The sequence below is a fragment of the Telmatherina bonti genome (assembly GCF_933228915.1).
Source record: "Telmatherina bonti genome assembly, chromosome: 4".
In the NCBI taxonomy this organism is placed as follows: Eukaryota; Metazoa; Chordata; class Actinopteri; order Atheriniformes; family Telmatherinidae; genus Telmatherina; species Telmatherina bonti.
In genome coordinates, this window is record NC_136622.1 from 20,564,028 (window position 1) to 20,579,853 (window position 15,826).

A 15,826-nucleotide genomic window follows, 5' to 3' on the forward strand; every position below is an offset into this window, starting at 1 on the left:
TGCTTGTTAACAGAGTCTGAATTTCCTTATGTCTTCTTTATATGTCTTATTTGAATTCTGCTAAATGGGGGTTAAGGGGAGGAATAAGTCGACTTTTTGATGCTTACAGCACCTAAGGTCAAATTCTGTAAATTCCAGCTCCCTTGCTGCCAAGGTTTGTTTGAAGCCAACTTAAATTACTTCTTTTTGATATTGTGTATGTACAGGAAAAACTCTGGCCATGGGACGCATGTTTGAGAATTTTTGGGCCAGAATTTTTTCAGATAAGCATCTTCATCCGAAACCTTTACTTTCACATTCTATTGCTTGAGTCACACTGTTTGAAGGAAAAAGGAAAATAGGCTACGGGCACTTTACCAAAAACAGCTCTGATTCCGGGAATTAAAACACCACTTTGATTTCTCCCTCCCCCTTCAAGTCTCCATGATAACAATTCCCAAATAAGTATTTTATGAACTTGTATTAGTTCTATGAATGTTAAATCATTCATTAGTGGGGACATGTCTCTTTTTTTTTAACTTATATTTATATCTTTGTAATCTTTGTATTTTTATATTTACAACTATTTCCATTTTACTATGATTGTCAAACTTGTTCAAAAGAAGACCTTTTGAATTCCATTTAATTTAATGTTGTTTGGCAATTTGATGGGCTAAATTTTCCATGAGTAATCACTCACCTGTGTTTATCCAGACTCAGGAGGTAGCAGCAGTGGTGCCAAAGTCACACCTTAGGCTAATAAAAACACAGCCTGGACATAAGACCCCCAACATCAGGTGTCCAACAGAGAAGCTGAAGTGCCAACATTCTCACACACGATGACCATAAAGAAACCTTAATTTGAGCCCGGCTTTCCTTTGAAGGTGACATCAGTCAAAATCAGCTTTCTACCCTCTGTAGATCTGGTTCTGTCACATCCTGCACAAACAAATCAAGAGTGATTTTTTTAAAATGTGGGAGCAAATGTCGCCTCAGACATGAATTCAGTATTTGAAGTGAAGCACTTTATGGATGTGTGTGTGTATATATATATATATATATATATATATATATATATATATATATATATATATATATATATATATATATATATATATATATATATACACGTGTGTGTGTGTGTGTGTGTGTGTGTGTAGTGCTAATAAGGCGATTAGCAAATTGATGCTTCCTTGTCATTTCCTTAGAAATGACTGAGATATGTTGGAAGACTTCAGACTTTGCTTTCCGTTTTCTTGAGTAATAGTTGAAAAAAGGGAATGAAAGATTAGAGTTCATGAACTTTAAGTTCACTTCAAATACTGAATTGATGTCTGAATGTATATTTATATATATTTATGCATTGTGGATATATTATCCATCTATCTTTTTTTCCGCAGGTCTTCCTGAATAAGTGCAGTTGTACATGTTGATCTGTCTTTCCTGTCGTCTCCACCCCAACCAGTCGAGGCAGATGGCTGCCCTCCCTGAGCCGAGTTCTGCTGAAGGTTTTCTTCCTGTTAAAGGGGAGTTTTTTCCTTCCCACTGCTGCCTTGTGCACGCTCAGGATGGGGGATTGGATTGAAGTCATGACTCAATGCAATCAGTTGGTTTCTATTATAGGATATGTATGAATTGGCTCGAAATGTTTTGTGTATGTAAAGTGCCCTGTGACAACATTGTTGTGAAGTGGTGCTATACAAATAAAGCTGAAAAATTTAATCTATGAAGCTTTGTGTCTGTCTGTCTTTCTGTCTGAAATCCAAAGTTGTTATTTCAAAGTACTAAAAATATAACTTTAACTTGAAGTAGTTTTAGTTTTGGTCAGGGACTTTTTCTATAGTTTTGAATTGAAATGCAATTAAATGTATTTCTACAGATATTAATAGAGCCTGAGTTTACAATATTAATGTCTGTGTCTGTTATTGGATTTAGTCATCCACTAAAATCCATTATTATTTTTTTTAAAGGTTTGAGGCAAATATGCAATTGGAACATGATTGAGATTAAATACGAAGCAGATATTTAATTTTTTAATCAAGCCCTTCCCCCTAATTTTATATTTTTTTTGTGCATACACACACACGCACATATATGTGTGTGTGTGTGTATATATATATATATATATATATATATATATATATATATACACACACACACACACTTATACACAAAGATACAGAGAAAGAAGAGAGAGAGTTTGTAGATTAATGTGAATCCTTAAACTTTGCTATTGGACACTGGCAAAATTTTTGTGCTTTTATAATTTTATTCTCATTTTGGAAATGTAAAATGATTTTACTTCTTTGTGTTATACATAGGCTTATAAAAAATAATATGCAGTATTATGCAGAGGTATACAGTATTTCTTGACAGATGGAGGGCCTTCACAGTCACTAAACTGTCTTTGAACTGTGATTTATAGTTACTTGAGTGCATTTAGAAGTAATACTGTTCATACACTTACTGCACACAAATCTCTCTTGAGATATGCCTTTCACCTTCTAAAAGTATTTGCATGAGTTGTAAAAGGTCTGATTGAAGGGTTGAGGGAACGTGTTTTTTGTGATAAGCCCACTGGTTAGGAAATCCAGCAACTCAGAAGGTGAAGTCTGTCACAGTAGGTACACTGGAACAGAGGACACTTCTCTCTTTACAGAGAAAGTGACTGCCTCACTCTGGCGTGGTAAGGGCTATGCGGGGGTGACACCAGTTGAGGGAGGAGATTTTAGTAATGCTAGGAGCACTAACTAACTCCCAGATAAACCTCTGCAACTTCTATAGGGGCAAAACTCTTGTCTTGACAGGCCATAAACTCATTAGCATATTCACATCGGTGGAGGTGACCTGTAGCCCCAGCAGTCAGAGATGCAAACCTACTGATTAGACTCTAATATGGGTAGTTGTAACTATAACTATTAGTTTCAAATACCAATGAGTTTGAGTACATTTACAAGTCCTGCATATTATATACATAAATATTCAAGCAATTCTTTTACACTACCATAAAAGATGAATGTGTTGATCTAAAAATTAACATGCTTCCTCTCAAACTGTTGCAAATAACATGATCCTAAGCATCACTTTATCAGATTCAGTTGTGCTGGTGGATAAAACACTTTTACTTTTGCCAAACTAACTTTTACCCCTCCGTTTCTTCTTGCCATGCATGGCTAACTGGCAAATGGCCAAATAATGGATACAGAAACACCTGGTGCTTCATTTGGACTTAGTTAATGTTTGAAGCACCAGTTACTCTGTTTGTCTAGGTTTTAAAAACTACTGTTTGTTATGTCCTCCCCCTATACACACACCCATACAAAAAATAGGAAGTTGTGCATTCTGATTTGTGCATATTTGGTGTGCATTTGTATGTTTTGGAGACAGGGTTTCATCTGGCCAAGCAAGTACAGGGGCAGCCACAGGTGTGAATGCCATGTGACTGAGGTCAAGAAGGGTAAAGTGAGAGTGTTCAGCTGTCTGCTTAGATCACTATGAAAGAGGAGTATGTTTGGAAGTTACCATGGAACTGTGTACTGCAAGACTAGCAACAACCTTTAGTGTTTGCATTTTCATCGTAAATTAAGCTGCTTCTTCTATCCAGTTGCATTTACTGTTTTTTGCAGATGCAGGAATAAAGCTTGTTGCTTTTTCTCTACAGAAAATGGGGTCTCCTCAGCGCCAACCTGTACTTTAAAATAATTACAAGACAGTTTTCACATCTGAAGTCAACTTTATTTCTTCTCTTAAGTAGACGGTATTGCTCCTCTTCACAATAGTGCAAAATTCAATATCTTAAAGTATGTCATAAATAACAAATGTAAATAAATATTACTACAATAACCACAAAGTAAAACAGCTACAGTCACATTTAAATTGCACAGATGGAATTAAGATTAAGTTGAGCAATCTTTTATGTACAATTCAATCCACAGAAAGGAAACCAACATTTTGCGGTTTTGTCCACCTTTCATCATAAAAATTCTGTTTGACTCACTTCAACTTGACAGATTAATAGCATCTCGATAAGGCCATCACTGCTCCAATTCTGCCACATGTCCACTTGCACATTAATGAAATATAAAGGTAGTTTCAGAAAAAACAGAACCGGGTCAACAGAATCCTTTAAAATAAGGAGAAAAGGCAACTTCCTAGAAGTTTGAAATGGTATCACTGCACCACACATTAACTCAAGTGAACCCAGATACTGACTCATAAGTGAGTCAAGATGATTCATAGTCACACATTTTAGATAAAGCATGTTCATTGGTGAAATTACCCACCGAAGACAAGCCAGGTAAACTGAGGTTAGTTAAGCAGTTCTTTATAATTAATCTTCGTACAATATAATAACTTCCATTTAAACACTGAGGTAATTAAACAAAGGGATACTTGACAGCTCCAAATGTTAACCGTTTGTATACTGAAAGTAAACTAGTTTTTGATTTATGGAATTTGAAGCAGTCGTGTTGAAAAGATTCTTTCTCAAAGTAATATTTAAAATAACACAGAAGTAGGATTTAAGATCATGTGGATTTCTTTCAATGAATGCCCAATCGTTTTGCAAGTGATTAAAGCCTCTCTTTTTTTCTTCAAATATTACAGACATAAGTTAGTGTCACGTTTGTTCATGCTTGTGGCAGTGAAGAAACATTTAAGAAATCCAAACAAAATGCTGCATAATGCAACAATCAGCCATCTTAAACTCCAAAAATAACTCAACGGGTACTTCTTTCACGCTAAGAAAAGTATCACCAATTCTGGACCTCGATGGCCACTATCCCGCAGGTTAAGGACGTTTCTCTACTGCAACCCACCTGGCTCAAATTCAGGGGTCATTTACAGGCTTGTGCAAAACTTGAACAAGCTGTTGGAGTAACACGTCATTCAAATCAGATGAGCTGCAGCAGGGAAACATCTAAAACCTGCAGGAAAGAGGCCCTAGAGAACTGGAGTTGGACCCTTGTCCACATTCTCTTTGTCATTGCCACTGACGATTTGCACACCACACATCTAAATAAATATATTAAAAACACTCTTAAATAGGCATGTCTTGGATCTATTTCCTTTTTAAGCATCTCTGAAACAGAATATATTAGCTTTTATAAATATGTATAGTTCAATATATTTCTCTGTTTCTTATACAAAAAGGATCCAAACTCATGTACAGTTCTCAGGACATAGCATGTCTCGTATTGTTGGTGTCTATTACATCCCCCCCATGCTTTGTTGTGGTGTGAGAAGGGTTCATGACATAGCCCATTACTGCCACCTAGTGTGGCATAGCAGCACTAAAATATTCCTTCATGGGAGCCTGTGAGGATACGAAAACATGCATGGTACAACCACTAAAAAGCTACATTCCAAAAGTAAAATATTTTAGTTTCTCTCACTCATTTTTTTCCCACAATATTGCAAAACCTTCTAAACATCAAAGAAAAGCCTTGCAGAGGACAATATCTAACCAAAAACACCTACAACACACAACAGTATTACATGTTTGACACTCTGTGTTTCACAGTAAGTGTGTCATACACATTATGATGTATGACATAAATTCACACATCTTTTATTGTGAAATGTATCTTGAGGAAAGTTGGACTTTATGGAGTATATGTATGGTGGAGCTTTCCAGTGGACCCTTGGACATCTAAACCAGATACAGTGCAGTTCAGAATTAGCAAAAACATTGTAAATAGCAGCCAGAAAATTATAGAAAATGTCAAATTATGGGTAGAATTCAATTTCTTGTTAAGCTAAAATTGAAAGTGTTTGCTTTAAGAAGCTCAATTTCACTGCACCATAGAATATTTTTACAATTATGCTTTCTAAAATGTTACCTACTAAACAAATGTGGTGACTTTAAAACTAAAGCTGGCTAACCTACAACTAATTCTGGAGTGCACTATATCAAGATGGGGCCCACAATCACAGTTTTTCTATTTCCCTCCCCTCCATACATTTACCTGTGTAACCCAACAGTCCCTGCTCCTCTTCTAGGTCTCAGACTGAGCAGTTGCGTCGTTTCCCAGAACCGGTCTGGGCTGTAGCAGCAGAGGCTGAGGTCAGCCAAACGGTGACCCCGTGTCAAAGGCTGGTGGAAGAAACTGAGAGAGTGGGTGAGGAAGGTGGTGGGAAGTTCAGAAGCTCAAGCACTGCCACGCCTACGCTGCTCCGCCGTGTGAACATGCAAGAGGCAGCTACCCATTTGTTGCTGCGGGGGTTATACTTCTCAATGGAGTTGAGACTGGAGCTGCCATCATTACCTCCCACTGCATATAACCAGCCATCCATAGCCACCAGATCATGGGTGCTCCTACATTGCACAAAAGAACAAACTATTACTCAAATTTACTGTATTGGAGATTATTTAATCTCGTGTAGCATCAATATCCTGTCTGTTCATTGTAGCTTAGCACATATACAGTATAGTTGAAATGGAAGAAAAACAAACTTTTATGGTTTCTTTCCTATAATTTTATAATATTCTTATTATTTATGTGTGTGTGTATATATATATATATATATATATATATATATATATATACACATATATATACACACACACACACACACACACACACACACACACACACACACACACACACACACACACACACACACACACACACACACACACACACTAAAAAGCAAGAGAATGAATTGTTTAGTCCAGAAAAGATATTAATATGAGTGTAATCATATATTATTGTGTGCTTGAGCTTTAAAAAAATAAATAAAAACCTCTTGTAATTATAAAAGCAGGAATTTAATTGGCTACAAGCAGCTTCCATACTTGCTGTGGTGGTTCTAAATGCATGTTGCAAAAATTGTTCACAATAGGTAGGCTTGACTTCTTTTCTGCACATGCTGCACAGAAACTGTTTTGAAAGTCCTGGACATTAGTTTGCTAGCTGTGTGTATATTCATACGCATTCTGGCTGACCTGCGTATGTTCATAGGAGCGACTCCTTCCCAGGTGTTGGTCTTAGGATTGAACCGTTCCACTGAGTTCAGGCAGCTGGTACCATCATTTCCTCCTGCGACATACAGCATCCCATCCAGCACAGCCACACCGGCACTGCTGCGCCTACTCAGCATGTTGGCAATGGCTGTCCACGTGTTACTCTGTTTTATCAAATCAAGAGACTCATTGGTGACATGTTTATGCTGTAGCAACAGCTGTGGTGTATATTTCTGCCTAAAACATTAACTAGGCTTTAGCCTGACAAGAAATGAATTATTTTCATGATAAATTAAACAGAAGTTTACCTGAGGGTCATATTTCTCCACTGTTGCAAGATGTGAAGAACTATCATAACCTCCCACTGCATACAAGCTGCCATCTGCAGAAGGAAAGGCAGCAAACACACATTAAGTAAATGTAAACAGTTGCATACCAGGATGGTAACTCCTTATTGATTTCTAACATTATGTGAAATCTAAAAAAAAAAAATAGTACATCAGCATCTTAATATTTTTCCAGAGAAATTCCTACCTAGAGTTGCTACCCGAACATATCGCCTTCGGGTGCTCATGGCAGCAATTGAGGTCCATGTACTGGTCAGTGGGTCATAACGCTCCGCACTGCAACAGAGAAAAAGATTTCTATTATGACTCTGCAACGCTGTGTATGAACGCTGTTTACAGCAGAGACGCCTGCATGTCCTAGGAGGAGACCACTTGTTTTTTATGTATCTAATTTAGATTAAGATGGATTCTAACAATTTTTGGTATACATTATTAAAAATGCAAGTCTCTTTTTACCTGTTAAGACAGGAAGCACCATCATAACCTCCAGCAGCATATAACAAGCCATGCAGAACAGCTACACCCAAACAACTCCGTCTTGTTCCCATGGAAACTTCCGGTTGCCAGGAGTTGGTGATAGGATCGTAGGACTCCACAGTTGCAAGGTCTGAGGTCCCATCATACCTTAATAGAAATGTGAATATAAAAAAGGTTGAACTGAATAGCAGTATGGGGACTTGAATCTTCTCTAAGTAGATACTATATGTGTTGCTAAAGCAATGATTCAAACATGAGAACATGAGAAATCCAGTGCAATCAGGGTTCAAAACTTTCCTTAGGTCTATCATTTTAGTGTCTTTTAGTAAGAATGAACTCTTCACTTATAAACTCACCCTCCAACAGCATAGAGTCTGTTTCCAATGGCTGCCACACCCACCCGTGCTCGCCTTGTGGACATGGATGCCACCATGTGCCAGCGATCTGTCCTGGTGTCATATGCCTCACAGTCTCCATGGATGGCAAACAGGCTGCCACCACCTGGAATGAAAAACACCTTGTTAACATAATGCTCCAGATACATCTCATCTTTTCACATTACATCATAGATATGAGGATAAAGAAGATGGGATGATATGTGATATAAGTGTACCCTAATGGGTACCTTCAGGAGCACACTGACCAACGGCAAAGAGCACTGGGCTCGCGCCCTCACAGCGACGTGGGCGTGTCCGGCTGTTGCTGAGGACTCCCCTCTGCTCAGGCATCAGGTGGTACTTTAGAGCCTCTATCAGCAGATCCTTGCACTCCGAGTGGTGTCGCACCAGCAGCTCTGTATCAACATTGCTCATCAGAAAGTCTCGCCTCAACAGTGGCAGGCGGACACACTTCATCAGCTGTAGGAGGATGTATGTGGGCAGGTGGTGAGTCGGAGTGGAAGGGAATAGAAAAAATTTCAATTCAAAGTGTTTAACACAGCCCAAACAAGGAAAACAGACAATGTGTTGAGGCTCCTCGTTCAAGTGAGATTAGACTTACCCAGGGTACATGTTGCCTACGTCCATCTATATCATGTTTCACCCAGCTTAGCACGGCCCGGTACACCTCCTCTTCAGAAGGGACATTCAGGTTGTCACTGGAGATCAAATCTAGGACCTGAATGGGCAGAACACAACAGGACTGGGTTATACAGCAACTTAAAAGAAAAACTCTCAAATTTAATGTTGCTGAATTTAATTCAGCTGTGAAAATTAAAATAAAATATTTTCAGAGAAATTGCTGTTGATAATGATAACCACACATCCCACAGTGAAATCTTTGCAAGCAAACATGTCAACACACAGGAAGTAAACTGCATTAAGCAGAGACAGCATCACTTCCTGTATTTTGCATCCAATGTTGGCTGAGCAGTTACTTCTTCTTCACCCTTACTTTTCTCAATTTGCCAACTAAAAAATAAGACAATCATAAAATCAATTCAAAGTGAGCCATGCACACACATAAACGCTTGTGTGTTACATTACGCCATTTTTTTGTGTAGCTGTGCTGAGATATATTTTTAGCTACCACTACTTGTTCATGCATATATGTGTGCCACAATGTATGCTGCAGTCTGAGTGGCTGGCTGGCCGTGTTCCCAGATAAACTCCAAGCTGGTGTGGCTGGATGGGAACAGAGCAGAGAGCTGCTATTGCTGCCGTCTTGCTTGGGCAGATCAGGGAAACACTTTGAAGTCTCTGAGGAACACAGCCTCTGTCAATCCACAGTCACACAAATACATAGTGCTCTTGCCCCACAGTGAACTTGATTCTCGGTCTGCATGCAGATACTGCATCAAAGTCTGCATTTATATGTAGTAAATCTGAAAAACTGTCTGATTTACTGTATGATGGCAGAAGGAATGAGAGAATAATGAATGACAAGCGCTATGACTACATTAAGATGCTTAATGTGTCAGCAAAAAGAGTAATCAGGATGCATCCATCATGCTTCAAAATGTCTTGTGTTACTAAATGAAACATCAACCAAGCTGACTAGTCACAATCGTGTCACGCTTTTCCCCTTCCCTCACAGAAGATGGAATGAAATATGGGGCATATATCACAACTCAGTGAGCTCAGTCCTTTGGAGCAGCCAGTACATAAATCCAGCCGTGGTGCAGATTTATGCCAGGCACAGATCATCTGCAGACAGAGCGGGGCAGAAAGCAAAAGCAAGGAGAGAAGAATGGAATAAAAAAAAAGGTCTATTTTTTAATCTACCTTAATTCTGCTTGACTTTCACTGTTTTAATGGACTGTGCCCACACACTCAGAAGTTCAGAAGCTTTCAGGGTGCAGACTGCAAAAGCTATTATTATTCAATCATTTTAAAACCTGCATTTGCAATAAAAAAAATGTTTTGTTTTGATTGTAGTTTTAGGGCCCCTGTAATCAGGTAAATTGAATTAATCTTTGCTGCATCGTCTGGTCTTGATTTTAAGGCCAGTTTTTGCACTGCATTGTAATCAAAACAAACAATGATGGTTTCTATGAAAACATATGGAACTGAAAAAAGCTAAAAGAGAAAAACAGCTACTCTGCTCACCAAAAATATTCACACCCATATTAACCGATACACTGAATTACACTATTTTGCTGTTTAGAAAAACAAAACAAAAACTACTAAACGAAGCAATGACTGCTACACGTTGCCTTAAGGAGCATGTTTATAATCAGAGGGGGCTGTAGTGAGCTTTTTACAAAACATTACCCAAGAAAACCACATTATCCCAACATAAAGGAGAGACACCGACTATTCTGCATAATCTGATGGACTACAATTTCTGATAACCATTGCCTCCTATGTATTGGTTTTGACTGGACTTTGGTAGCTGTATTTATCAAGTGTCTTAAGAATGCCATTTTCACCACGAGTACTGAGAATTTGTGGAATTTATGCCTATTCTGGAACTTACAAATAAAAGCTATTTATCAACTTTTCTCAAGTAAAAGAATCACTCCTACTCGTCTAAATATTTAAAGAGACCTCCAGGTGTCCAAAGTGGTTAGGGGTGGCCTGTAGAGAATAGCACCGAGTTAAGGAGCAGAATGTTTTAGCTTTGTTTGATGAGATGCAGCTGATTAAAAAGTATCATTTGAACAAGGACCATCACAACCAACAATAAGGAACAATGTTATTGGAAACAATAACAGCTCTTACTGCTCCTCAAGTTCTAATGCATTTCACTAACTTCCCAACTACATCCCAGGTAATTCAACAGAAGCAAACTACTGGAAATTTCTGGATTCCCTGGAGTAGTTGGTGAAATTGATGCCACATATATTAAGATCACAAGCGGTTTTTGCACATTGCCAATTTTTTGTGTAATTTTGTTGATCAATTCCAAAATATACACTTCCATTGTACTTTTAATAATTCACTGACCCTTTAAGATATTTCAATATTTTTTAGTAAATGCAGGGACTGGTCAATATAATGGACTTGGAAGTAAAGTTACCTAAAATTCTGTTTACTGCACCTAGTATTGTTGTAACCCCCATCCGAAACTGACCCTTAAGATTCAATCCTAAACTTTGCTGAAAGTGTGAGTGAGACACTTAATAGATAACTTTTAGCAAGGATTTTTTTCACTCATAAGTCAAATCTTAACAGTGTTCTCAAGAGGTATTCTCAGTTTGATAAATATGGCTCCAAATCTAGAATAAGCTGCAATCTTATTGATGAGTAAAAGTTGATTAAAAAAAAAAAAAAAAAGCACATTGGAAATGCAGAAAACCTCAAGTTATTATCCTCAGGGTCCATACCTGTCTGTTGTGGATTCATAATTAATGATGTTTAAAAGAAACATGGCTCCAAGCAGCTGTCTGGGACCAGCTCAGAGCATCTACTAGGCAGTACCTTGTACACACCCTGCTCACCATGGTAACTGAATATAACAACACTGCTGGGGTCATTTTAAGCAAATGACCCAGCAACAGCCAGACATGGATGGCTTTTTCATGTAAACAGATCAACCAGCAAATGTTTATGTCCCACCATGAAAAAGTCACAATTTCCTTCACAGAGTCCACAGCAGCAGACAGAGCAAGCATAACCCTACCTGTTTCAATGGCAGGAGCATAAACTCCTCTGTCTTGGAGACTTCTACAAAATGCTGCAGCACGTATTTGTGTGCTGATTTGAGCAGGTCACTGCAGGAGTGTGTGTCAGCAAAGCCTCGGATGCCCAGGCAATTGGAGGGGTCCAGCTGGCTAAGGAGGAACTTGCAGCAGGCATCCCTCACCCCATTGAGCTGCAGCAGGCTTGCAGCTGGGAGCAATGTCTAGGAAGAATGCAATTAAGGGGAAGAAATTAATAGAGACGCATGTTTGTGCTTTGCTGAAAATATAGATCAAAATATAAGTCTGCATATCTGAAAGGTTTCAATCTACCTGTACGTTGCCTTCACCTACAACAATCTCTGCAGTGTAAGCATACTGGACCAACTGCTCCAAAGCCTGAGGATCGATGTCATGAAGGGTCACATGGGTCTGTCGACTTTCAGACATTTCATCTGTATGATCACACAGACAGAAAACAGTTGCATTTTTCCTGCAAATTGCAGCAACTACAATGTTAGCTGATAAGGTCTCCTCCCTATTCAATCATGCCTTCATATGGCATCTGCTAATGTATACAGCGCTGCTGCTAAATGTCAGAACAACTCATTTGTTGCCATCTATTTAATGGGTTGTTCTAAATGAGGGAGGTTTAAAGGTTTAACATTCCTGAATCTTATCTTTCTCCATCTTTGTACCTGCATATGTATGCCAGAAGGTTCTGCAATCATCAAATGTTTAATCTCCTTACTAGACAAACACATCTGCAGAGCTTTTCTGTTAAAACTAAGGTCTGGGTAAATTAGTGACTGAGTCTAAACATGCACTGTATGATCACAAACACTTGCTTAAAGAGGAAATCAGAGATTCTCACAGCTCTTCTGACCACCTGTACCTCATACAGGAACAACGGGAAGGAAGTGATGATATTAAACGCATTAACTAAGTTCTTGAGTTACTAAATGCCAGCAACAAACCAGAACATTTTGCAGCATGATATCAGGTTATATAAACCATGTGCTAACTGATAAAAAAAAAAAAGGCAAGAACAGATATGAGGTGTAGCATTATATCAGACAACTTACTGGTAAACATAGCATGGAAGTAGGGGCTGCAGGATGCCAGCACCACTTTGTGTGCCTTAATTTCTTTGTTAGAGACATGAAGCACAATGTCACATAGCAGGCCACGCTGTCGCATCCTGTTCATAGACACGAAAGAATCGTGGTAGTGTCGCTTTGAGTTGTGCGAAATGCTGTGGCCATCGCGGTTGATCAGCTGCATACCCCCCTCCATCATGATGCCTGATGTTGCAGTCGTGGGCTTGTGCCTGGGCCGCTCTCTGAGCACCTGAACGATGAAGAAAAATGTCAGTGCCAATTTCTTCAGCCCATCAAAATAGTCTTTTCTCATGAGTACTTTATCTAATTTGACACAAGAGTTTTGACAGGTTTCCTAAGTCATCACTGCACCTATTGTTACAATTATAGAAAACTATCCCGTCAGCTATCACAGTTGATCCTACAAGTATGACAGAAATCCAAGTAAGACTGCAAAACACAGTAGCGTGACTGGCCTGATTATTTGACACTTGGTGTCAAGTCTGATTAGATCTTGCTTTGACAGTTACAAAGAGTCATAAGGCTCTATTCCTTAACCTGCATTTAAAATCAATCTAAGTTAATTATTCATTCAATTTTACTTGTTTTTGAAAAAGCAGTTACTCAGGTAACGTTTCCCATTATTGTGGGAATTCTTTACTGCATTCTCAGTTTTGTAATGAATGTTTAAGATTCAGGTTGAAAGCAATGAATGAAGTCAATTTACCCAGAAAAACAAAATCAAAAGAGCTGTGCCACAGTTAAAACTCATCTACCTCCAGTCTAAGTCTGTGTAATAAAGCCTTTATTACAAAGAATTTCATCTTGACAACAGGCACTGCCTATCACAGACAGTGGGGGGAAAAAAAATAGACACAACCCCCATTTGGTGCATCTTCTAGCCCCATTTCATCATAGTCTCATGCCATACACACAAAAGTAGAAGTTAGAAAATTTAACATACTAAACAACAGACCACACAAACACATAGTGACATATTTTGAGCAACCACACACACAGAACCTCTTATACCATTTGAGAGAGTAAATCATCCTAGTATTGAAAAAAAAATCATGTTATTAATATTTTTCAGTTATTTTAAAGTGTAAAAATGACAAAAGCCTTAAAAAATCCGAACAAATATCCAACTCCAACAATCTCACTAAGAGGAAATATTGATAGGTCTGAAGTCCAAGATGTGCAACACATTGCTAAAAAATCATTCTCCTTATATATCACATACTATTTATCTTAATCAAATAACCAAGTATCTGAGCATCTTTTTTGTGGCTTTTTCAAATACAGACTTTCCACTGTCCTACTGCCCACCATCTCAAATATCATCACAGCTGCCTGCCGAGTAGCTCGAGGTCCCATTTTCCACAACACAATGGATCTAAATAAAACACACACATCGGCCGTCATCTATCAGTGAACAGTCTCCGTCGGGAATAAAATGAGACAATAATACAAACTGAAACATGCATACATGAGGCTGACAACAACTACCACAACAGAGTGAAGCACTGTCTCATCTTTCCTGTCCGGGGCTCAGACCCAGCATCCTCTCACAGGCTCGGTGGCTGCTGCTTGACAGTTTCTGAACAATCTTCAATGAAACACGTTTTTTGAGTAGGTCATTTTAACCATACAGCAGACTCCTTGAGTGATTTAATAAAACCCCAAACCCCACTCCACCTTCTTTCTTTTTTTTAAATAACAGCAGCTATCAGCAGCTGCTGCTGCAGCAGCAGCAATAAAAACCGTCTTTACCGCTGGCTGTGTTACAGTTATCCTTGGACGGTGTCCTCCTCGAAGTGATGCAAAGCAAATCAAGCTGTCGCAGTCAGATTTTTTAAAACTGGTACATCGTCTGTTTATGTGTCCACATTCTGAATGCAAGCATAGGAAATGTGAAGAAAGCCTCTGTTTTGTGCCGTATGCACTGACGTCAATGAAAAAAGATCTGCATGAAAGCGGACGTTGGTTTGTTAAGGTGGCGCTTTCTGTAGCAGGTCGTAGGTGGAAAGGTTTCCGCTATCCACTGCGTTCAAAATTACTGTCGTGGGAATATGAAAATACATATCAGCAAATGGGAAGTATATCTATATGAGCATTTTTCAAACCAATTACAACGACTCTTCGTGTATCAGTTTATGTTACACAAACGGCCTTAAAGGACACCTTTTGTTTAGGCAAATGCGGAAGTGCGTTCGATAAAAAATTTCTGCACTCTCGCGAAAGGCGGTGTCTAACGTACAAGCTCTGTAATTGGCCAAACTAAACATGCACCACATTTTAGATGGGAGCGGGTGGTAAATCAAACACACAGCCACCAACTCGTGAACATCGCCTTATGTTTTACCCCATTTAAGCGATAGATAAGTGTAAATGGTCCCTTAATTATTTTCATATCAGTTAAAAACATTAAACTCAATCCTTCAGTTGTTTAAGTACAAATTTGCCACCGTGTGTGCTAGCTGGCTAAGCTAATACAGTGACAAAAAGCTGGCAGGAAAATTAAACGCAGCACATCCTCACCCGCAGCCGCCGTCGGTGTTGGTATGACAACAGTGATTTGTTTCGGTTTCTATTGTTGGCCAGGTTTGTGGTTGGTTTAATTAACCAATAAACAAGATATAAAACCTAGCTATTTTCTAACCATGTCCCAAGCTTCTTTGATCCAGTGAACGCAGCTGATCATTCAATTTAAACCTCACGTGCGGCATCAAAACACCGCCTACTCCCATATGCGCGTCTGACTAAAATTTCAAGGTTGGCGTGAACACATCGCGAGTTTTCATTTTTAAATATATATTCTAAAATACTATCATGCATTAAAAATAAGTATTATTAAAAAAATAAATTAAGGTGTTTCGCAGTTCTGTTTAGAGAATTG

General features: G+C 38.7%; 1 protein-coding gene across 1 annotated transcript; it reads right to left on the reverse strand.

The window, feature by feature from the left end:
• Window positions 1-5,389: 5,389 nt before the first annotated feature.
• klhl17 (kelch-like family member 17) lies at window positions 5,390-14,810 on the reverse strand. Its single transcript, XM_079239614.1, has 12 exons — window positions 14,701-14,810; window positions 12,913-13,177; window positions 12,161-12,282; window positions 11,830-12,051; window positions 8,767-8,883; window positions 8,411-8,624; window positions 8,124-8,268; window positions 7,747-7,914; window positions 7,478-7,566; window positions 7,252-7,325; window positions 6,926-7,107; window positions 5,390-6,295 (listed from the first exon to the last, which is right to left on the reverse strand). Exons 2-12 carry the CDS (start codon window positions 13,124-13,126, stop codon window positions 6,067-6,069), a joined length of 1,776 nt encoding a protein of 591 aa, XP_079095740.1. The 5' UTR covers window positions 13,127-13,177; window positions 14,701-14,810; the 3' UTR covers window positions 5,390-6,066.
• Between the last annotated feature and the right edge of the window lie 1,016 nt (window positions 14,811-15,826).